We start from the raw sequence: 24339 nt of genomic DNA, 5'->3' as shown, positions 1-24339 counted from the left end.
AATGCAATACAACACAGAGAGTCGGCTAACACAACAGTCAACACCCTACCTGGTTGATTACGTTGTTCCAAAGATTGCTAAATTTGAGAGAGACAAAACACAGACACGGAGACACAGAGAGAGAGACAACACAGAGACTCTGCTTGTGTGTCTGTGTGTATTCTATTATTTAATTTCTTTTCTTTCTACGTGACTTTACCGAAAGAACCAAAGAGTAATTCCTGCAGTCACAAATCTTCAAATCAAGCTGATATTTTCTTTTCAATCAATGCAATAAATACAAACCTGCACAACTCATTGTAAACAATGACGTACCCCCCCCCCAAACTAAGTGTGTATATGTCAACGTATACAATTGTAAATGTGCTTCTGTGTGGGTGCATGTGTATACTGCAGTAAACACCAATTTATTCCCCACACAGTGCCAAACTTGCAGTCCCATAACACTTGAACATGACATCATGTTGAAGGAATCGAATGTATTTACAAGTCTGCGATAATTTTAACGTTGCAGATTAACGCATGGGACAATAATTGACCCTGTTATGGATCCGTAGTTAGTGGTGGGATGACATCCCAGTTAATGCCTCCTCAATAAAACAGCTTCACACCGACGGGGACACCTTAGTCAATACACTGCCGTGTCGGTCATGGGGAGGTAATTTGACCATACCTCACCGTGCTGGTTGACACCAATAGCAGCCTCAAAATAAAACGGAGGGATCTGCTGGCAGTGACATCTAAACACAGACTGAAACATCCCCTTCACTGCTCTTGAGAAGAGCCACTGACGGCAACATTGTATGTACATGTACAGTCCTTATGTCAATCCACTGCTGGATTAGGACCTCCCCATGCCACTCAGGTTGTGAAAGTTATTTAAACATGACTTCACCATGCTGAACAGAGCGGGGTGGTGAAGATGGGGAGCATAGACATTGGAGCATAGTACAGTATATCAAATTATTTTGCTGAATTGCCCTCTGCTAAAAACCGTTCAGAAAAATCATCAGCGTGCAGTCGACAACACTGGTCCATTCGGCGGCACTGGTTCTTCCGGCAGAAATTGGCGATCACGGCAGGTCAAACGCATGGTAAGGATGACTTATACATCGCTTGCTCATCGTGGTTCGTTTTAAATTTTCAAGTGAATTCACAGATAACATAACAGGTAAATAAAAAAACAATTCAGAGGTTTTCATTCAAATGTCACTGAGAGGAATAAGAGATGTAAACTTTTTGGCTGACTAACCTTCAGGAAATACATATATCCACAGAGAGAGGCTTAGTAATGTGACATTTAGAAGTAAATATTGTCAATCACTGTCTTCCAAACAATAAATATTCGGATTGTCTGACTAAAGTGCAATGAGTTTTTGTCATTGTGCCAACATCCCATTCAGTTGGTGGTGCTTTTTCAACCTTCTAGTCTGTGCATGCAGTAAAACCATCCTTAAAAACACTTTCATTTGAGTGCAAAACACAGTAGCAATTATAATCAGGACATAATTTCACCTCTGTCCGGGTCGGTGACTCCAAAAGTTATTCCGCAGTTGGCACAGCGCATCTCGTATACCTCTCGCGATGGCTGTGGCTACTACTAGTCCCGTGCCTACTCCAGTCTCCCAGCAACCAGGTAAATATTCCATGAGATATTTAAGCCCTGGTAAATGTAATGATAATAATAACACAATCACGGTGGTGGCCGTAATTGAGCATTGTCACTGCACAGAAGTGAGCTGCGCTCACGATGTGCCATTGGTGTTCCCTCCTGCGAGTTCAACTCCTCCCCTCCACGACCGATCATCTCCAAGGTCCGGTCCCAGCAGCGAGAAGAGACGCACACCTCCCTTAGCCGAGGGGCATAGTTCGCCCCACACGGATGAGTCTCGCTCCAGAGTTGACAGACACTGCAAGGAAACCATCAACACAAGGCACAGAGAGAGACGGTTAGCTGGTGCACATTGTTGCCGGTCAATACGCCTCTGCTGATGAGAGCACAGTTAAAACCGGTGCTGAACCAATGCTGCTGAAATTACGCACTACCAGAAGTCCGTGTGGCCGATGCTATGTGGAAAAAAAGACTTTTATTTTGTATGTGGAGGGACAGATATGGGAAGGAGGCGTATTGTCTGCTAATTCACTTTGTTTGTGGCGAGGCAGATGTGCGCTTGGTTGGTGCATATATCCAGATTTATCTAAACATATGAACAAACTGGGCATAATTTCAGTCACGTATGTATGGGTGGTCAATCCGAAAGATATTTCCACACCCACCACACCACCACGCTGGTATACATTTCTCTATGAATGTGGATACTAGTAAAGCGCCTACTACAGTCTACCAGTGATACGCAAAAATATTCAGTGAAAATATTCAGTGTGTAGGCGAGGTGGTTGTTGATACAGCAGATGGTTCGTGAGGCTTTAGATTTGGTAATACAAGGTTAGTTGACTAGCTTGACTATTAGAGCAGTGACTTGGCTAGCGAGTTGCTTAGATCAGTGGTGAATAAGACGTAGACCGCACAGTCCATTATACCTAACCTATAAAAGGTGAAAGTAACAAAAAGTGTGAATGTACGCCTTATGATTCAACTGCTTCTGCGAAGGAGAAACATTTTTGAAGAATGCGAGCAATTAAGTGTTTTTTAAGGGTTGTAAAATTCACAACAATGACCTTCGCAGGCCTATTTTAATCAGAAGCCACACTTTCAAAAGCAGGCTACACTAACGATTACCTTGTATTCCTTCCACTTCTAGTGCGCAACCAATCGTACGACATTAAGCGGCACCTCTCGTGCCCAGCATTGGGACTGTACCTCTCTGGGGATGAAGACGATGTTCGTCGACTCCTGAGCCTCGGGCCCTCCCTGCAGGTAGAGCACCCGCACTTCCTCCGAGTTGAGGCTGCAGCGCACGTAGAACTCAGCGCTAGGCCGGCCGGCGCTCGTGTTGTTGCGCGCGATTCCCATGAGCAAGGGGGGACTCAGGCACGTGAGCGGTAGGTTCACCTGCAGAGGTACGAGTGCAAAATTAGGGTCACGTCAGGAGACCTAGGAGGGCGGTGGTGCTCAGAGTGAAGGCGGTGCTGGTGGTTGTGGCGGTCAAGGTAGCGTTGGTGATGCTAGTGGGAGATGGTGGGGTGGGGAGGCGCTGGTGGTGGGTGGTAGTGGTGCTGGTGGTGATTCCTCCATGTAGAGAGACTGCGTGCAGTCAGTTGTGCAGCCAAAAGTCAAATTTACAGGTAATTAAGTTTACAAAGAGACAATACAGCAACTATCATGAAAGCCTTCAATCAGTCACGCGATTTGATTGTTCCTGATTAAGTGTGGCAATTCGATTGGGGAATATTTTAATATTGTGGGTTTTCTGCGCTGTTGACATGAACCCATTGCATAAAACATATAATAATGGAAAAAAACACTGATTAATTATTAAATATGCAATTAGATGCTAATTGACAAATATATGCATCAGTACACCTCTATTCATTTTTTACTTAAAACTTTCGTGACTGCAGGAATTCATATTCTACGGTTATTTCGGTAAAAAAATATTAACAATAAAATAATATTTTCATTTAAAATGTAGTTATTTTATTGTTATTATTTTTCTATCTACGTGATTTTACCGAAAGAACCATAGAATATACACCTCTATTTTGTTAATGTATAACATTGTATGCTGTTACCTTGAGGCCAGATTACAGACGCGTGGGGGATTGCATAATTTTTTACAGTTGCAAGGATCCATAATAAAGATTTTTGGGTTACATCGCGTAATTATAAATGTGTCGTAACCCTCCACACCCGACACAGCCAACAAGTAAGGGATTTGTCACGTAAACAAAACGCCAATTAGTTACTACTTCAGCCCACCAGTGTGTTGGAGAGTAAATCCACAACATTTACAATTTGAGTACGACGTTTCGCTAGTAATTACATCCAGCATCATCGGGCAAATTGTTTACGAGACAAATCCCTTTCTAATTGGCTGTGTCTGGTGGTGGAGGGTTATGACTCATTTATACTTACGCGATCTAACCCAAAAACCTTTATTATGAATACTATTGGTCGCGAAAGGCTACGTGTTAAGTTGCAAGGATATTTACCTAAATTTCGACCAATGAAAAAAAAATGACCATTCACCGCAAAAGAATTTGGCTTGTACGTGACAAGGATGTTTGCTAACTGTGTCAAGCATTCAGACAAAAGATAGTCCAAGTAGTTTTCCGTTGGGTGGGTCTAACACCTAATACAAAGAGTACTGACGTCACATATGGTGATATTTTCCTAGGCTGTTCACAGGCATTGTAATGCAATGCTCAGCTGACCGTACAACTGTAGAAAGCGAGAAGTCTTTTCCTTTTGTTTTTCAACGCAAATGAAGACTGATTGCCTCAGCTGTAATTGACGATAAAATCCAAACCCTGCACTTGATATGGATGTTGACAAATATAATAGATCTACATGCTCAAACAAACACTTGGATGGCATTTATTTCCACTTGGTGGCACTGGTTAAGTGATGGAAACTTATTTTTTTAATTATAATTTTACAATACAGAATGCTAAAAAAATTACGTAAAATTTGTAAATGGGCAACATTTTTACTTCATGCGAAGTAGTGGGCTTTCGTTCAGAAAACAGATGTAATACTGGGGCACCCCAACCATGAATTTACCCAGTATATCGAACACAGACTGTATACGTGTAGAATATACTGTATGCCTGTAAACATCTTTGTACAATATCATACCTGTCAACCCATACAGTTTACCCATATTCTTGTACAGGGAAATTGAGTTTTCACATCCATATGGCGTACAGCCGTTTCAATACAGGAAAATAATGTTTTTGTCTATTTGTTTGTGTTTTTCCCTTGTGATGGGACTTTGTAGAATGAACGTTGAGATGTATAAGGGCACGGGGGTCACCAATAAGGTCTGAATTGGTCTGTAATAAGGTAGGACACTAATAAGGGGTTGACAGGTATGCAATAGCCACTCTATATGTTTGTTTCCGTAACTGTATTTTGTAAAGGTACCATAATCCTGCTAAAATAGTCTGCCCGAGCCAACTTATGCTGAAGGGAATTTATTCTTTAACGTTGATTTATATTGGTGCAATATTGTCAATTTCTCGTGTAACAGTTATTTTTCCTCTTATTTCTATCTGCTTGATTCCTGCGCTTGATTTAATTTGTTTTTCTTTTGTACTTTTGGTGACCAAGGTCACTCTTGCAAAGTGAGACTATCCTGGTCTCTTGAATTGTCATCTGATTAAACAAAACAAAACTTGAGTAAAAATAAAAAATAAAAAAACAAGTACCTCATCGCGAATCTCGGCCAAGATGGAGTCGTAGAGTTCCCGTGCCACCAGCTCGGGCTGCAGGTCTTCAGGGCGCAGTCGCTCATCGTCTCCGCCCGGTGCCACTGCCTGCACACACATGCGTACACACATCATTGTGTTTTCACGATTATTGGCCAAGGCAGTGGTGATGGCGTCGGCTGATCACCACAGCTGCTCAACCTGATACTGCGTTTGGTGCTCGCGTTAAAAGCATGATTTTGAGTTTTAAATACAGTTGTACTATGATGATTTGAATAATACACATATTCAAAATACATCGACAGTCGTCTGATAATGTTGAAGACAAGCATCTTCCAATCGACCAACAGCAATATGATGTTGATGATATGAAAAATATTGTGACTCCTTCAAGAGGTTTCTCTAATGGTTAATGAAAGCAGCCAATCACTCTATTAAATGTTTCTGCCCGCTATTCAGGTCAGGGTATGGACTTAAAAAAGACTGCATATTGCAGATTTTAGTGCCGGAGGGAAATTGGAAATGGGGCTTCATTTTATTCCTCACATCAGGACCCATGCCAACCACGCCACATCACTTGTGGCCCATGCCAACAACACCATATCACTCCTCCCCCATACTAACCACACCAATAGCATGTATCTATGCTGAACTTCTTTCGCACAGTACGTAGCCAACAGTACTAACCGGAGGTGCAGGAAAAAACAGCGATCGAGGCAGCTGCGGTTGCCCATACCACCACACCATACCAACCACGCTACACTGCTGCTACAGACGTGACCGCTGTACCTTGGGCTCAGGGTGTCCGCCGGGTATGTCGATCTGGCCGGCCGCCTCTCCCACCATGTGGCTGCGGCGCAGGAAGACGCCTTGCCCATCGGCTGTCACGAGCACAGCGCCCACGCCCAGCGGCTCGGCCAGGTAGGCCTGGCTGCTGCCGGCGTCGCGCTCGCCGTGCTCCTGCAGGCGCCGGGCTTCGGCTGCCCAGTTGGTTCCGAGGAAGTCACGGTAGCAGGTGAGGCCGAGCCGCACGCGCAGCGTGCCGTCTGCCTCCATCTCGGCCGAGTGCAGTCGGAACTTGGAGCCGTTGTAGAGCCACGGCTGGTGCCGCATGCGCGCCTGCCAGATCTCGGAAACACGTGGCTCGTGCTCGGGCAGCACGGCGCGGCAGTAGCGGGTCGACAGCTCCACGCGCACGCTCTCCAAGGGCATGCACGCGGCACTCGGAGCCACCAGCATCAGCGAGATGTCCGGGTCGTGCATGGCGCCGTTCTCACTGCGGGTGCTGCTGCAGCTGCTGCCTAGACCGCTGTTTCTTCTGCTCGCGAAGTTATTGTTGCTGCTACTGTGATCACTGTTGATGGTGATGCAGCTGTTGCTGCACCGTCTGCAGGCCAAGCGCATGGTCGGACAAGCACAAGACGTGAGTTAATACAATTGGAGGGGACGCGGTATAAGGAATTTAGACGGACGTATGGGCGAGTTAACTAATGCGCAGTGGGTTGAAAACGAAGGTCGCCTCTAGAGTTAATTTATAAAGATGAGAAAAACGTAATATTTCACGTTTAGCTTCCTTATTTCACCCTCACTATGGTCTTAAGTATCCGCTGCCACTATATTTACTATCGTTTTCTTAAACAGAGCACCAGCTGACTTGTGGAGACTGCGTAAAGCGCAAAGAGTAGCAGTGCCCTCCAACACACCTCTACAAAATCACAGAAGTGTCGATGCTGTTTGGTGGCTTTATAAGAGGTAGGCATGCGCACGCACGCATACGTGTAAGTGCGTAGCAGGGGGAGTGTCTGGTCTCGAACCCACGTTCCACTTTGGAGTTGGTGGGTGTGGTATTTGCTGTTTAATCGCGGTGTTTGCGTAAGGTGAGTAGTCGTGACGTCAAATGAGGAGTGATGACGCAAAGCGAAAAAGAAGACTCCCCTATCCTCCCACCTGCCTAGAGCACGGGTGGATGTTTAAGTGTGCGTCAAGATACGCATGAATGCTTGAGCCCAATGTTCTGGTTCTGTCGCATTGCAGTTTCTGTCCTGAACAATGGCCCAAAACATTTTAATCTCAGGTGACAAAACAATAGAGAATGTTTTAGAGTTAAGATGTGGTTTGTTTTCATTTCACAGAAAGCCCATATGGCATAAAACCCACACATCTATGGAAACTGATTTTTCCAAAACAACTTCAAGAATACATCTCGAACACCAAGGTTCTGTAGTTACCCTTTCAGACAGTTGCAGTAAAGGTTTTTGAGGTGAATATGTTAACTTTTTCCCTTTACCATTTGATATGCTACTAAGAAGGACCGACCATTCCCTGAAACATTGCCTATTATCTACTTTTCCTTTTAAGGCAGTGTTATTTACGAATTTGTAGATATGTTTGTTATTTGTGCTTGTGCACCACTGCCAAAACTGCATCAACGAATTATTTGTTAAGTATAATTCATCATCAGCCATCATCAACTGCTATATGAAGGAGTCCCCATGTTGTCACATCTCACATGATCCTATTATGTTACAATCCATCTCACTCCAGTCCATGAGCAAACCTCTGTGGTGAATTCCCTCTTAGGCACATCCCCTCCTTGAGCTGGTGTTCCATCACTAATCGTATCCATCAGCCATAACACCCCCTTCCCCACTCCCCTCCCCGAATAAAGTATCCCACTCAAGCCTAAATACTTATTTGAATGCACTATGTTTTTGCACGTGTTACCTGAACCACGTGATGACCAAGAGAATATAAGGAATGTATAGGATTAACAAAATAAAAAAAAACTGTCCTTTGTAAATCCACAACGTGAAGGCCTTTCCACACTGTGATATTTATTGTGGCGGTTGTATGATCATGCTCCACCATGTTGGTCAGTGCAGGTTGGTGGAGGGATGGGCCCAGGACCGGTTCAGTTACAGCTTGCCAACGATGGTAAACTGTGGAGGGGAATTAAACCAAATTCGCTCGGTTCGAGATGACCAGCATGGCAAAACATGGACAAGAACTCCCATGACCGACATGGAATGGGGATGCCTTCATACAGCAGTAAATTGACAAAGGGATGTACATTAGTATAAACTTGTATTATCGTTATTATTTACATCATGAAGCTTTTAACAACACTAATCTCTCCAGGCTTAATTTAATTTCATTCATTAAGTTGTTGAGTCAGCTGGCCAGGATTGGGAAAAACCGAGCCCACTTTTCACCCAGGCAACTGGAGAGTACAAAAGAAGTGTTACTTACCTAATATTAAAACTAACAATAACATATTTAAGAATCAATTACAAGTTGCCTTTGTAAAAGTTGATTTGAAAAGTTGCATTACATTTAACAGCACAGATATTCACGATGCCCTGCTCGCTTACGTGCCTTTATTTACACTGTAAGGTAACCTAGGTGTGGGTCCTCAAGGCATTTTTGAATTTTGTTGTAAAACATTGAATGTAAACACTCAAACAGCCTCAGGAAATCGGGGGGCCACAAAGTACTGCTGATGAAGGAATATTTACAAATCCCCTGATTCCTCAAGAGTGGCAACACGCTGTTATTTAAAGCATGTTATTAAAATAATTATTCTCTGCCGTGTCATTTTAAAAGTCATCAAAGGGAGGTGAAAAGTAGTACCAATTCGTGCCAAGATGAAAGAGGTGACGTAAATGATAGTCAGTGTTTAGGAATGCTTGGTATGCTCAATCTCATGACTGCATCTGTTTACACTAAATAAATGCCTCGCCATAGTTTACAAAGTCCAGACAGAATCGCATTGGATATTTATTTGTCTTTTTCTGAATCCAACTTGAAAGTTTGTATGTGGTCCATGATAAAAGAAAACTTTCTGTATCCAGATAGCTCATGCGGTTTGTTGGCCTATAGATTGATACAGGCATACAAATTATCTCATAAAAACAAATTCCACTAAGTATCAAAACATCCATCGGTTTAAAAAGCCACACTGAGATTGTATTTTTAAAAAAAATATCAGTTGATGAGTCACCCATGCGATGAAAACGGATTTTCATCGCATGGTTGGAGGATGGCTACGACTCTGGGAGGAATTCATGCAGCAATCGATAGATTATGGCTGCTGATGAATCTCATGAGCAAGGTGTGGCCTGGTGTTGAATGTAATGAACGTTGTGGTTTTACGTGACATCAAAGTGCAAAAGGTATCTGACTGCACCAAATAAACATGTGATGCAATGTACATATATGAAACTATAAAGTGACAATGCCAAGTGATCCAGAATGGCTTATGAGACTTCATACTGAATTATTGCATGTGATTTACAAACACATTTATATTAAGTCACGAGGTACAGTTAAAATGTAGTTGGTAAAAAATATCGTGGCAGATTCACGTCTTGACGTGTGCGCATTTTCATTTGACTTTGGAAAAAAACTTGTCTCCGTCACAAACAACAGGGCAAATGGGCATGGCAATGTGTTCATTTATTTCTTCCAGATGCGAAGCTAGCTAACATGGTGTCCATTTTGGATGTCATTATGCAGTGGTAATGTGACATCATTTTGGCGTGATAAATATGTTCTTTATCTTATTTTCATGTTAGGTACAATACTGGAACATTTAGCCAATTAAAGTACCATTATTATGAACTGAATATAACATTTCTGTATCTATGACAAAATCACTGAAATGCACCCAATCCTGTCAGCTTTCAGAAGCTAAGCACGGTTGAGTCTGGATAGCGCTTTAATGGGTGATCATGATGTTCAGGTTGTCATAGGTGGCTATCGGGTTACATGGTGGCCAGCAGAGGGCAATTGCAGGACAATCTATTGTTCTATAATTGTATGGGCCTACGTCTATGCTCCCTGCCTTCACAAAACCCACACTGACCAAATAGCCAACACGACTCACATGGCCTAAAGGCCACCATCTAGCAGTGGATTGACACAATTACTGTATATGTGCAACTTCCTCTTTGTATCTCTTTCCCAGAGGTCGCAAACGGATTTTGATTCCTTACCTGTACCCGTACCCGGCTGCACCAGGGTCGCAAATGGGTACCCGTACCCGTACCCGGCCGGGTACGGGTATCCGTTCCCTACCCGTACCCTACCCGAAATGAGTGACAAACGGTTACTCACCAGTGACTCACGGCCTACCCGTACCCGGCCGCACCAGGGTCGCAAACGGGTACCCGTACTCGTACCTGGCCGGGTACGGGTAGCCGGGTATCGGGTAGGGTACGGGTATCGGGTACCCGGTTGCGACCTCTGCTCTTTCCATAGCCTTGCAGCACCTATTTTATGCGTGGTAGTCAACACTGCTTTAGCTTCTGAGGACTGACAAGATCGTGCGCGTTCCGGGTGATTTGGTCATAGGCTAACGAGAATGTTAAGGGGCCCCTAAAACAACGCGGGCCCTGTGCACAGACACAAACACACGTGTAAGGATGGCTCAGCTTGTACCGCACCACGGTCCCGAGTCTCCACATCGAAGTTCCGTTCTCTTGGGGTTTCTTCCTCATGGGGAGGGCGCAGGCAATGATTGTTGTGGCACCTGCATGACACAATCCACTCCCGTGATAAGCATACCCCGAGGAATGTGAATAAGTAACTCCTGTACAGGGTGATACACTGATAAAAAAAATTATGACGAAGAATGCGTTGGGTGGTGTTTCATTCATAGATAGGTCAAGGTGCATTTATGAGCTCATGTCACTGCTGGCAGAAAAGCCTCCACTAAAGGCCCCACTGAGCTATCTTGAGAGAATTTTAGCTTCCTATTCCATGCTGGCCAAACGTCTTGGGATAATTGGAAGTGCCTACAATTTACCCTACCACACAAGACTTGCTGATCGACTGTGGTGCATCCATTTATACTTTTGGGTGGTCAACGACGGGGGGATTTAATAAACTAGCTCACAGTTTCAGCTGCTGCGGCAGGAGATCGAACGCATTGCAATCCCAGACTGCAAAAAAAATAACAAACGCTAGCATTCGCTTTAATCTACTTGCAGATTAATTTAATAAGTCGGTAAATGTACTCACAGTTTATTTACTAAAAGTTAAGACGCATTTCACCTGTTTAACATGCTCTGCAGCCAACAGAGATCAGTGCATCAAAACACATTGTACCATACTATGATTTAACTTCTATGCTCCCTTAACCAACCGGTAATATCCAGCGTAAAGTATGGTCAAATAACTTGTCCACGACCCACAATGGCGTGGGGAAACCCTCATCCAACAATGGATTGACAAAACAGGCTGTACATCTATGTACATATTGAAGCTCCTGTCATTTACCAATAATGTAGAGCAGTGGTTCCTAACCTGGGGTGCACGCACGGCCTGTGGGTGCGAGATGTCCTTTCTAGGGGTGCGAGACATATCCAGATTTTTTTTAAGGTAAATCATGTTTTAAGGGGCCGTCCATAAATGACGTCACACACCTGGGGGGGGGGGGTCAGGCATTTGTGACGATGTGTGACGAGGGGGGGGGGTTGGAGAAATGTGACGTCACATCAAAATGCGCAACTTTAAATAAATATAGAATTGTTATAACAACACTAATTGTTATAACAACACTCCTACAACATCAGAGTGCAGCGCCACATTAAATACGCACTACAATGACAATAGTTTAAAGCGATTTGAAGAATGCTTTATTCTCAAAATGGAAATATGGTTTGGGGGGGGGTAGAGCTTTGTGACGTCATATTTGAGGGGGGGTTTGAATTTTTGTGACGCCGTGTGACGAGGGTGAGGGGGGGTCAAAAATCACGTGACGTCATTTATGGACGGCCCCTAACGAGTGAGAACCAAGGGGGTGCAAGGCTGCAGTAAAGATGAAGCGCTATCTATAGCTCCATCTAGTGGAGACCCCCTGTCGTAGCAGTGGTATGAGCAAGCAATTGCAGGGCTGTACCTTTACCATGTTTGCCTATGATGGGACCGTGAGATGGCGACGACTTGGGGAGGCTCTCATCCAGCAGTGGATTGATGGTGGCCAATTATAACGATTTACACCATTGGAACCTCATTTGCCAGTAAAAAATACGATAATTGGTTTTTTACCCTTCTATCTGGCAAACAAAACTGACACATTTTTTACAAGGAGTCATGTTTGCATAGACCACAAAACCTCTGATAATGTGCACTGTCCTTGATGTTGATTGGTCCACACCCGAGACAGCTTTCCTTAGAGCCTGGTCCAACCCATGTGAGACCAGGCTCTAAGGAAAGCTGTATCGGGTGTGGAACAATCAACATCAAGGACAATGCACATTATCTGAGGTTTTGTGGTCTATGCAAACATGACTCCTTGTAAAAAAGGTGTCAGTTTTGTTGCCAGATAGAAGGGTAAAAAACCAATGATCAATTATAACGATGTTGAGCAAACCCGTATTGTACCTGTAATGTAGCGCAGTTTTGAAGCACTGCAGCTGCGTTCTAGGTGTTGTTTAAAGTTAGACATCATGTCCGTTAGTTCAATACAATATTGTAGTGTTATCCAAAACCGCTGGGAATCGTTAATAAGGGATTCACTTGAAAAGTATAAGCAGAGTATTGTGAAACGTGTTATTTAATCGGGAGTGCCACCGTATAAAATATATTGGCGGTCAGGATTTTAGAATGCTATTATTTTAAACACAGTTAACCTCCCTTACAAAGAGTGTCTCCCCCACATTGTAGCCGCGATATCTTTCCTTATAACCGGAATGTTCCCCGTACAATTCCAAATACCGTTCATTCCTTTTTAATTGCAAATAACCTCTTGCTTATTAACCGCGGTACCCACCTTATACAAGTTATTGTGGAGCTGTGGCTGTGAACCCGGCGTCCTGAGATCGAAATCTCGCACACGGCTAACATCAGTAGAGATGCCTCTCAAAAACAGGTCCCACCGCTCACCCTTCACCAACTTGCACCGACGAGAGTGCTCAAATATTCGCTAATTATCTCGCGAACACAACAAACCAATTCCATTATTATCCGAGTTACAGTTGCCGCCACTTGTAATCGGATGAGACTGTACCCCAGCCACGTCAACCACAGCGAACGTCACCTTTCACCCCGCGTACCGTCGCTGCATTCTTTAAACGCTGTTCATGCGTTAGGAAGCCACGCTTGTTTGCATCTACACGAAACTTCAGCGAGTCCCACTCACCTCGAGCAAGTTCACAGGCTGCACGTTTGCTGTGCAATCATTTCCTGTGGTTCAAAACACGGCTTCTGTACGATCGTCTAACGAAGTAAAAGACACGTGTCACCGCCATCTTGGGTAGGGGCAAGTGCACCGCGTAAGCCTATGGCGAGATCGCCGTTGACGTCATCTCCGACGCGACAAAGGCTCGTCCAACGTAAGCCTACGGGGGCGTCTCTCACCCCCACTCAACATGTCCGCGTAAGTGGCACTCAATATGACGTCATACCTATCACCCGCCTACATTATTACAGACCATTTTTCGATTTAAAGCTTTCGTGACTGCAGGGATTCATCTTTTTGGTTCTTTCGGTAAAGTTACGTAGAAGGGAAATAATAAATACTTTTATTTTGTAAACAAAATAATAAATACTTTTATTTTATTATTTCCCTTCTACGTGACTTTACCGAAAGAACCAAGAAGATATTACAGACCAATTCAGACATTTTTGGTCACCACCGTGCCGCTTATAAATCTCAACGTTCGTCCTACAAAGTCCCCATCAACAAGGGAGAAATACAAACAAATAAACAAACATTGTTTGCCCTATTGAAACGGCTGTACGCCGTATAGACCTGCAAAACTAAATATCGCCGTACACGAATACAGAGTAAAACCGTATGGGTTGACATCTATATAACGTCGCTTGGTAAACCAACCTTTGTTGTTGTTGCTGCAATGCAATATGATTAAAACACACCAAGTGAAGTTCTATGTAAAACAATTTTTTTAAAACGTTCCAATAATTTTATTTTTAAAACATATCATAACCCCATTGACGACCCTTGACCCGGTTGCTGCCCATATAAGGAAGCGGTCTCCAAGGTAACGGCAACGCCGGCGCGCGCGGTAACCATAGCGACGGCGCTGACACCACCACCACCACGACCACCTCCACCGCAACTCCCAATTCGAGCCCCAACAAACAAACAAACGCCGTCGCTCTCATCCCCAATTAAAACAACAACGACCACGCAATGGACTCGGAGGACCTGCAGCAGTGCATGGAGTACGTGTCCAGCTCGGGGCTGACGCTGAGCCCCGAGGAGGCGGCCGCGCTGCGCGTGTCGTTGCGTGAGACGGGGTCGCTGATGCGTCTGAGCGGCGTGCGTCTGTGGGGCCGCGTGGTCGCGCTCGGCGGACGCGACTACCTGGTGGCAGACGGCGTGAGAGACGGGGCCGACGAGCTCACGGGCAGGACCACCCTCTACAGGTGAGTCGAGTACGCCTCGGCAAGGTCAGGTCATTGACCCTTTTTTTTTACCGGGTAAAAGGGTCAAGGGAAAGGGTAGAGGTGTCGACATGCCAAGGGGTAGGGTAGCGCGAAGTGTTACCTGGTAAATACGGTGCATTGTTTACCGCTAAAAGCTCCGTGGCGCAGTCCGTGGCCTTCATTTAATAAGTAATATTTTAAAAATATATTTAAAAACACGCTTTAATGAAATGTACGAGTAATGGCAGAACTCCACGACTCCAGGAAGTGGCCCCGAAGCTTGCCATAACGTAAGAGGCTGTGGACAATTAGACCCAAGCCGAAACATAACATATAAAAAAATCATGTTTCAAAAAATATATTTTTTTTTCTGATAGAATATAGTATTGTCATCAGTATGACATAATTATACCAAGTTTGCAGTCGATACCACATTGTGAAGTGAGTTAAAATTGAGTTACAAGATTTGAGGATACAACGACAACAACAACGACAACAATGACATCAACAAGCGTGTAAAATTGGAATAATCGAGAGTATTCTAAATGAATAAAGCGCTCTACCTAGCATTTACCGTTATAAACCTTTTTCATGTGTAGTAGTACCCCAGTAATTACCCTGTAATCGGGTAATTTGTATGGGGTAAGGGTAAAGGTAGGGTAAAGGTAGGCTCGTTGCTTTTTACCTTACCTGCTAAAGGGTAAAAGGTAGGGTAGAGTGATTGTATTGTGGTAAGGTAAAAGGTAGGGTAAAGGTAGGCTCGTTGCTTTTTACCTTTTACCTTACCTTGCCGAGGCCTAGGTGAGTGTGAGAGAGGAGGGGGAGGAGGAGCTGGCGGTGGTGGAGGGGGGGTATAGGGTTGCAGAAAGCCGCGCTGTACGGGTGTGGAGTGGAAAGCGGAGGAGAGGGGGGCTCAGGGTTATAGTGCAGGAGCAGTGCTGTACAGGTGAGCAGTGTGGAGTAGAGAGGGGGGCTCAGGGTTATAGTGCAGGAGCCGTGCTGTACAGGTGAGTAGTGGGGATTAGAGAGGGGGGCTCAGGGTTATAGTGCAGGAGCCGTGCTGGACAGGTGAGCAGTGTGGAGTAGAGAGGGGGGCTCAGGGTTATAGTGCAGGAGCCGTGCTGTACAGGTGAGTAGTGGGGATTAGAGAGGGGGGCTCAGAGTTATAGTGCAGGAGCAGTGCTGTACAGGTGAGCAGTGTGGAGTAGAGAGGGGGGCTCAGGGTTATAGTGCAGGAGCCGTGCTGTACAGGTGAGTAGTGGGGATTAGAGAGGGGGGCTCAGGGTTATTGTGCAGGAGCCGTGCTGGACAGGTGAGGAGTGGGGATTAGAGAGGGGGGCTCAGGGTTATAGTGCAGGAGCCGTGCTGGACAGGTGAGGAGTGGGGATTAGAGAGGGGGGCTCAGGGTTATAGTGCAGGAGCCGTGCTGTACAGGTGAGCAGTGGGGATTAGAGAGGGGGGCTCAGGGTTATAGTGCAGGAGCCGTGCTGGACAGGTGAGGAGTGGGGAGTAGAGAGGGGGGCTCAGGGTTATAGTGCAGGAGCCGTGCTGTACAGGTGAGTAGTGGGGATTAGAGAGGGGGGCTCAGGGTTATAGTGCAGGAGCCGTGCTGTACAGGTGAGCAGTGTGGAGTAGAGAGGGGGGCTCAGGGTTATAGTGCAGGAGCCGTGCTGGACAGGTGAGGAGTGGGGAGTAGAGAGGGGGGCTCAGGGTTATAGTGCAGGAGCCGTGCTGTACAGGTGAGTAGTGGGGATTAGAGAGGGGGGCTCAGGGTTATAGTGCAGGAGCCGTGCTGTACAGGTGAGCAGTGTGGAGTAGAGAGGGGGGCTCAGGGTTATAGTGCAGGAGCCGTGCTGGACAGGTGAGGAGTGGGGAGTAGAGAGGGGGGCTCAGGGTTATAGTGCAGGAGCCGTGCTGTACAGGTGAGGAGTGGGGAGTAGAGAGGGGGTCTCAGGGTTATAGTGCAGGAGCCGTGCTGGACAGGTGAGGAGTGGGGATTAGAGAGGGGGGCTCAGGGTTATAGTGCAGGAGCCGTGCTGGACAGGTGAGGAGTGGGGATTAGAGAGGGGGGCTCAGGGTTATAGTGCAGGAGCCGTGCTGTACAGGTGAGCAGTGGGGATTAGAGAGGGGGGCTCAGGGTTATAGTGCAGGAGCCGTGCTGGACAGGTGAGGAGTGGGGAGTAGAGAGGGGGTCTCAGGGTTAAAGTGCAGGAGCCGTGTTGTACAGGTTAGCAGTGGGGAGTGGAGAGGGGGGCTCAGGGTTATAGTGCAGGAGCTGTGTTGTACAGGTGAGCAGTGGGGATTAGAGAGGGGGGCTCAGGGTTATAGTGCAGGAGCCGTGTTGTACAGGTTAGCAGTGGGGAGTGGAGAGGGGGGCTCAGGGTTATAGTGCAGGAGCCGTGCTGTACAGGTGAGTAGTGGGGATTAGAGAGGGGGGCTCAGGGTTATAGTGCAGGAGCCGTGCTGGACAGGTGAGGAGTGGGGAGTAGAGAGGGGGTCTCAGGGTTATAGTGCAGGAGCCGTGCTGTACAGGTGAGTAGTGGAGAGTGGAGAGGGGTCTCAGAGAATGCAAGACCACGCTCCACAGTTGAGGAGTGAGAGGAGGCTCAGAGTTGGTGTAGGTGAGGAAGAGAGATAAAGAGGGCCAGGGTGAGGGTTAGTGCAGGAATACGCTGTGCCGGCGAGGAAAAGAGGGGATAGGCGGTCAGGGTTAGGGCAGGAGCGTGCTGTATAGATGACTGGGGTGTGTTGGCGTTCGTGTTATTTCAGTTGTTGGGGTTAGCATTCGAGTGTAGATCAAAAGCATGGTACAGATGGGGAAGATAGAGATAGGGTTAACGTTATTAGGGTTACGGATCTTTGCAGAATAACCTTCTATAACTACCTCTAAACAATACTCATCGTTCTCGCACTACTTATTTCCAACATCACAGTCTCTCACAAGATTCCTTCATCAATATTCCACCAATTAGCAAAGTACTTTCTAATGATCCCAGGCGTACATTTTAAACCGCATACTTCGTCTCATTGGGCCCTCATTTGACTTAACTATTTGGGGTTAAACTGATTGAACGATTGATTGAACGAATGATCAATGAAGTTAATTAACAATGCAATGTGTATGCACACCTGCGCCTTGCAGTCTGGACGGACTGAAGTGGCAGCTGCTGGTGCAGAACGCAGAGGTGCCCGACTTGCGTGCCCGCTTCCAGGGAGACCCCTCGTATGCGCACAAGCTGGAGCCAGAGCAGGGCGGCCAACAGAGCAATGGGGAGGCCCACGTCACGGACGAGGAGGCCACGGTGATGAGAGAGCTGCACACTGCTGACCCCTAAGTTCTGACCCTGTTTTTTTCTTCTTTTGTATGGCGGAGAGTTGATCAGCAACCATTGAAACAAAACTATTTTTTTTGTTTACCAGGTAAGGCTCACTGAGCTATGTATCTCTGTTTCAGAAGTAACCTGGCCACAAATGATAGCTCAACGAAGTGGCTTATCATGTGGAAATGTATAGTAGCCAAATACTCTAAACGTATGTTTCTAAATGTGGAGGGAAAAACGGGAGGACCCGGAGAAAAACCAGAGGACTCGGAGAAAAATGCACACGACCACCGGGAGAACATGAAAACTCCAAATATGCACGAGTCAGGGTCGGGATCGAACCCACGAACTTCTGTATAGGGGCCATACATTTAGTGCATACGCAAAAATCTGTCAAAACTTGACTCCTCCCTCCCTCCCTGTACGCACGTGTACTTTTTACACCCGCCCCCCACCTGCGTACGTACGCTTGATGCAACCCCCCCCACCCCCAAATCCTATAGAACGGCCGATATTTAATCCACGCAGAAACGATCAAGGATTAATAATACTAAGATGTTTAAGCAAACAGATAGTCCACCGCCGGACTGTATAACTAATTTGAAGGCCAATGTAGACAAATCATTATCGAGGCTTCAACCCCCCCCCCCCCCGTTTCCTATGCGTACGTACATTGTCAGTAAACCCCCCCCCCATACGCAAGCGTACGCATTTGGGTTAACCCCCCCTCCATGCGTAAGTACTAAATGGATGGCCCCATACCAGGCGAGGTAGTTAACATCTCGCCACAGTGACGAGATTGGGTAGCCTTCTTGAGCCTCTAAAACCAAATCGGGGTTATTGCTCTGGCCCACCACACCCATCAATGAAGGCCCACCTCCCTGAGCCCACCAAACTCATCCCCACTTGCAGGGATGCGTGGTGGACAGCAGAGGGCACTGCAGCAAAACCCATTCTACTATACCTTGCTTAAAAGTCTATGCTCCAAGCATTCAATCTGCGCTGACCAACGTGGACAATTTTGGTCAAATAACCCCAGGATCTGCACGGCGTAGCGAGCGCCTCGTGTAGACGTTGATTGACAAAGGGCCCTTCGTGTAAAAAAAACTAAAATTCTGCCACTGCTGCTGATTTTCATGCTGATGTCGTTTGTGCTCGTTGCGTGGGTGACCTGGCGAGGTGCAGGTGAAGGAGGAGGACCGGCTGGCGGCAACCATCACGGCCATCGAGCACGAGGCAGCGGTGGTGCCACGCGGGGCGTTCATGCGCACCCCACTCGGCAGAGTTCAGCGCAACCCAACTTTCCAAGGTTAGTGGTGCAGGACAAGTAACCGCTCAAGTACTTCAGCCCCAGTTCAAATACTATTTTTTCTATTTTCTTTTACCAGGTAATGATGCAGACTGAGCTATATAGCTCTTTTGCAGATGCGACCTGGCCACATATTATAGCTCAACTAAGTTGCTTATTACGTGGAAATGTATAGCAGCAATACTCTAAATGCATGTTTATTCTAAATGTGGAGGGAAAAACCGAAGGACCTGGAGAAAAATCCACACGACCACGGGGAGAGAGACATGCAAACTGCAAATATACAGGCATCGTCAGGGTCGGGATCGAACCCACGACCTCCTGTATACCAGGCGAGGGAGATAACATCTTTCCACCGTGCCACCCCATACAGTTGAATTGTGTAGCTATGAATGTACATGTAAAGCCCCACGGTGCTTTGTAGAGTAAATGTGAAATTGCTTACACACACCCCGCTGCTGGCGGAAGAGCATCCGTTAGAGAGGGCCTTAGATGGCTTTATATTATAAGAAAATCGCAGGTGCTCCAATATGAACTCCTCCTTTCTAAATCCACTTCTGGATGGGTTATGGGGGGTTATTTGATCATATTGCTGTTCAGTGCGGGTTGATGAAGGCAGGGCGCATAGATGTCCGAGAATATAAGAATAACAATGGAATTTGCTGCACTGGTTACTGCTGTCCGCTGTGCAGCCCTGCAGCCTATAGCCTATAACACGTCATGCGTAGAGGTCACCAATCCAAGCAATGTCAAGTCTCAAAGCTGCTGAGCTTCAGAGATCTGATGAGATCTGGTGCAGTCCAAATGATGTGGTCACTGGCTGTAGAACTGTGAACAATCGGCATTTAAAGATTCCCACCCCCATGCTTTGACTGTCGTAAATCAGAGTCAGGATCATTCTAAGCATCAATACATGTTGTTCTCGTATGTGCAATATTTTTTTGTTTTGTCTGTTTTGTTCTCTCTCGTTCATGCCATTAGCTTTCAGGAAATATTTGCATAGTGAAATTTGCTTGCATTGAAAGTGATAATTTCTTGACGAGTTTTAATTGTGCCCCCCCCCCTTCCACCCCTTCATTACAGATTCACAAACATGCATAAATGCTTTCAACCTAAGTTGGAAATCGTCAAAAATACAGAGACTTTTAAAGTTGGTGTGTGTGTGTGGTGTGTGTGTGTGGCGCGTGCGTGCGTGTCTGCTGTGCATATCTGTGGCGCTGGGTGCAAGGGCTTTCACTGGAGGAGGCTGGGAAGCTGCGCTCATACCTCCACTGGAGACGCCCGGAGCGTCTGCCCAAACTCTCTCTGCTCGAGCGAGCGGAGCTGGACCCAGCGCTTGACTTCCTCGACCCCATCGAACACGACGTGCCGGCAGGTATGAATGACCGTCACGTCTGAGTGACCGCCACGCATGAGAGGAAAATGTCACAAGCAGAATAGTGGTTCAACCGTTTTTCAATTGACAATTCCATGAATGGTAAAAAAATAAGAGATATCAGCATCTGTCTAGGGCTTCTTGTGTAGAGCAAGAGAGGTCAGAGTGAAGATGGGTTCATTGGAGCATGCAGCACGTGAAAGCGTTGGGGACGTGACCACAATATGTTGACCACAATATGTTGACCACAATTCTCGGTTATGATTCAAGAAGTTATGGTTTTAAATGCCTAATTTGCACGACCTTGTTTGCATTGTCTTTTTTTCCATGTGTTCCATCTCATTCTTTGTATTACCCTAGAGGTAACGTGCACAATATTTGCACGAATTACAAAAAAATACATTCTTACACACGCAGCTTAATTTCTCACCGCATATTTGATGAGTCACTGGAAGACTGAATTCGGCATGTGACTAGTTGCCACAGCAATAGTGAGAGGTACACTGAATGTGGTGTTCTCATCATCACATAAATATATTCTGAGTGACCAACCTGGACAGACCCGGCTGAAATAAGCCCTGCTTACGTGCATGATTTTTAGCATGAATCATGAGCATTCAAAATGTTTTAGACTTATCTTTAATTTCCTTAAATTTATGCCTACTAATCCAAGCTGGTGCTTCAGTAAAGAGTGTTGGTTTGGGATGCGTGTGAGTGCTCGCACGTATGAGTATGTGTGTGCTTGTGCGTCTGTGTGCGGTAGTGTAGTGGTTAGTGTGCTGCACTACGAACCTGGCGACCCAGGTTCAATTCCTGCTCACGGCCAATATCAATCACGATTATCTGAACCGGTTGTGGGCCTCCCCTAGGTCGACTCAGCCTGGTGCGGTGTGTAAACATCGCCACTAGGGAGACAAAGGCGGCCGGACGTGGTGTTGGCCACCCACCCCCTCGTGTGCCGTGCCAGCCTTCATAGGTGCTCTCTAACAGCACTTGCCCCAACAGTCTGTTTAGGCTATACGGGGGATCTTTGTCTTTGTGTGTGTGCGCATGTGCGGCAGGGTGCTGGAGCCTGCAGCTGGAGCGCGGCGGGGCGCTGGTCATTCTGCGCAGCCTGCTGTGGCCGGGCCTCACCTTCTACCACGTGCCCGGCACGCCACGGCACGGCTACATTTACATGGGGCTTGGCGAGAAGAACATCGACCTCCCCTTCATGATCTAGACCGCAGGGCAAGGCACCACATGTGTGACCAGAGCCACGCACATCGGCCGCATGTTTTGCCAACACCTATGGATTATGAGAAGGGCTGCTGTTTTTCTTTTTTACTTGGAGCTGCAAACTTATGTTTAAAAGTAAAAATTGTTTACATTTACAAAGTGGTACGATTAGCTTTGAAAAACAATCGGTAGCATATCCCATGAATCGGTAGGGTTGTAAAATATGCGGCCGCCTTTGTCTCCTGAGCGCTCGCGTTCTTTGGCCACATTTCTCCAAGTGCTCGTTTTAGGCGGGGCCGACTTGAAGAGTGGCGGGCGCTAATTGCAGGTTGTGTTGAGCTAGGGAAGAACCAGGATAGGTTCCAATATGCGGTGGCTGCTGGTCATAACGTGATCTGTGGCTGAGAATTTATCCCGAGTCTCTGGGATTGCAGTGTAATGCGTGTACCATGTTGATAGCACTCACACAAGTATTGGCTTGCAACAGTGTGGGAATTGAAGGGAACCTCATAATGCCTTATTTTATATGCACAGGGGCATGTTTAACCATGTAATACATAAATCAACTGCTCTTCGTGCGTCTTGTTCTCAGACACAAGCCCTACATAAATATTGACGCTCTGCGGGTTCCCTATAATTTCATCCAATCACCGGCCATGCGTGAGTGCGAATTCCTGTTACTCCCTCACCACTACCCAAACCCTTCCCACCCAGCATGAGCTGTATTCCCATTCCCACAGACAACGTTAACTTGCACCACCGAGTTCCAGGTTGGAAATGCCATTGGAATGCACTGGTAGTGGACAAGGTGGGGCGGGGGGGGGAGTTGAGTTTAATAGAGGACATGTTGGGTCGGGGCAGTTCAAAGATGGCCCAGGGCTCCATCCGTTCTCCGTGCCCCAGGCAGTATGGTTCACTCCACCCTTCCACCACCGCCATCTCACATCATTTCTACATGCTGTCTCACTGTGGAGCCCCCATTGCTCCGGGTATTATGTTAATAAATTTGCGTTGGAAAATGCCACCTCTGCATGTGTGTGTCGGTCTTCCTCGCCACTCTGTAGTGCTCTGTGCGAGGCTTGTGGTTATAAATTATATTGATCGGTTGGTTGGTGGCAAGGTGTTCATGTGCAGTGATAGGGGTTCTACCCCTTGAAAGGGAGACGTCTGTGTCATTGGACTCTCACCTGGATCTTAATAAAGGCGATTGACTTTGAAGTCCACACACTTCAACTCTCCAAATTGCCATCCACTCTATTGGTAATTGTATTTTTGTTGAGCAGGTGAAGACCCGTTGAGATTCATTATTGGGGCACCTGTTGGAAACCAACGTTTCATTGGGACAATTATTTTAAACAAATACATGTGTAGTTTTTAGCTTGGCACACATGGGGATATGTGTCTTTAATCTGTCATAGTGGTTTTCTGGACCGTATGATACAACATGCATTAATTTCACAAATGCAGTCCCATTTCAGGTCAAGCTCTTCCATCTTAGGAGCTGTCCATTGTGTAACATTCATCTTTGATTGCTTGAAGAGTATAATCACCGTTGTTCCTCAATCTCTTTTATCCCATGCTGTATCTCTCAACCGCATCAACAAGTGAAATAGTTTGGTGAATTTCCTGAAGGTCTCTTCACAGGAATTACTTTGCAGGGCCTTCCTGAAAATAGTCTTGAGACTCTGTGAGGCTTTCCTGGGCAAATGGTACCCTAATAATACTCCGTAAATAATATGATGCATTCTCTCTCCCATGTCTCCAGTTTTGTTCTGGATTCTCGGCTGTTGATAAAACTAACCTCTCATAAGAGATCGTGGTTCATTTTCATATTTGGCAACCACCTCACCGCAATCTGAAAGTCATAAAGAATTAGGTATTGAGAAAATATACAAGAGAGTGTGCAACGGCGCTGCGTGTTTGGACAAGGTGAAGGGAGAAAGATGAGGGATTGCACTCCACGCATCCTTAAATTCACTCGCGAACGTTCAACTGCCGACCTTCGACCGTGTGAAACGGAGATAGCTTTGCGAGGCCTTCATCCCGAAGTGATCGTGGCTGATGAAACAGTATGTATGACGAATGCCCACTGTATTATGATGATGATGACAACGATGATGATGATGGTTGACGTGCCCTAACGTCTTGCATCACAAGAACGATGCAGCCCCCAGTAATTGCCAATTAGTCGACGCCTTTGTCGGAAATCGAACCGTGGATTTTGGAGCGAACTGGACACCCATTTCAGTCAGTGCCGGATTATCCTCGTAGCAAAAGTAGCTTCATATGCTACGGGCCCCGCACTTTCAATGGCCCCGCGCTAAATGCTTTCAAGCTATCAATTCCGGTTCAGTGATTCAGCACTTGCGCTATTACTATAGTACTATGCTGCC

At 46.3% G+C, this 24339-nt stretch overlaps 2 protein-coding genes across 7 annotated transcripts; one reads left to right on the top strand and one right to left on the bottom strand.

Moving 5' to 3' along the window:
• Nucleotides 1-308: 308 nt before the first annotated feature.
• On the bottom strand, nt 309-13575 carry NUDT22 (nudix hydrolase 22). 6 transcript variants are annotated; one of them, XM_078871911.1, is made up of 6 exons: nt 13373-13466; nt 10771-10861; nt 6121-6718; nt 5332-5439; nt 2822-3013; nt 309-1910 (listed from the first exon to the last, which is right to left on the bottom strand). In XM_078871911.1, exons 2-6 carry the CDS (start codon nt 10827-10829, stop codon nt 1746-1748), a joined length of 1122 nt encoding a protein of 373 aa, XP_078728037.1. In that variant the 5' UTR covers nt 10830-10861; nt 13373-13466; the 3' UTR covers nt 309-1745. The 6 variants fall into 6 exon arrangements, with proteins under 6 accessions (XP_078728037.1, XP_078728032.1, XP_078728031.1 ...); XM_078871906.1 differs by having other exon boundaries at nt 310-1910; nt 10747-10861; nt 13373-13575; XM_078871905.1 differs by lacking the exon at nt 13373-13466 and adding an exon at nt 13475-13575 and having other exon boundaries at nt 310-1910; nt 10747-10861.
• A 799-nt stretch (nt 13576-14374) lies between these two features.
• On the top strand, nt 14375-22961 carry RSPH9 (radial spoke head component 9). Its single transcript, XM_078872205.1, has 5 exons — nt 14375-14724; nt 17867-18026; nt 19230-19353; nt 20582-20728; nt 21790-22961. Exons 1-5 carry the CDS (start codon nt 14489-14491, stop codon nt 21948-21950), a joined length of 828 nt encoding a protein of 275 aa, XP_078728331.1. The 5' UTR covers nt 14375-14488; the 3' UTR covers nt 21951-22961.
• Nucleotides 22962-24339: the final 1378 nt, after the last annotated feature.

This window comes from Lampetra fluviatilis, chromosome 33 (assembly GCF_964198595.1).
Source record: "Lampetra fluviatilis chromosome 33, kcLamFluv1.1, whole genome shotgun sequence".
NCBI classification, from domain to species: domain Eukaryota; kingdom Metazoa; phylum Chordata; class Hyperoartia; order Petromyzontiformes; family Petromyzontidae; genus Lampetra; species Lampetra fluviatilis.
Note: the sequence above shows the minus strand (reverse complement) of the source record. Positions and strands in the feature narration are given on the sequence as shown.

Coding starts and splice junctions, on each gene's coding strand:
- NUDT22 (XM_078871906.1), bottom strand. CDS start 10,829: ATGAGGAAGAAACCCCAAGAGAACGGAACTTCGATGTGGAGACTCGGG. Junction 5,440..6,120: donor GCGGACACCCTGAGCCCAAG/GTACAGCGGTCA, acceptor ATGTGTGTGCAG/GCAGTGGCACCGGGCGGAGA. Junction 3,014..5,331: donor TGGCCGAGATTCGCGATGAG/GTACTTGTTTTT, acceptor GTACCTCTGCAG/GTGAACCTACCGCTCACGTG.
- RSPH9 (XM_078872205.1), top strand. CDS start 14,489: ATGGACTCGGAGGACCTGCAGCAGTGCATGGAGTACGTGTCCAGCTCG. Junction 19,354..20,581: donor GCGCAACCCAACTTTCCAAG/GTTAGTGGTGCA, acceptor GCTGGGTGCAAG/GGCTTTCACTGGAGGAGGCT. Junction 20,729..21,789: donor CGAACACGACGTGCCGGCAG/GTATGAATGACC, acceptor CATGTGCGGCAG/GGTGCTGGAGCCTGCAGCTG.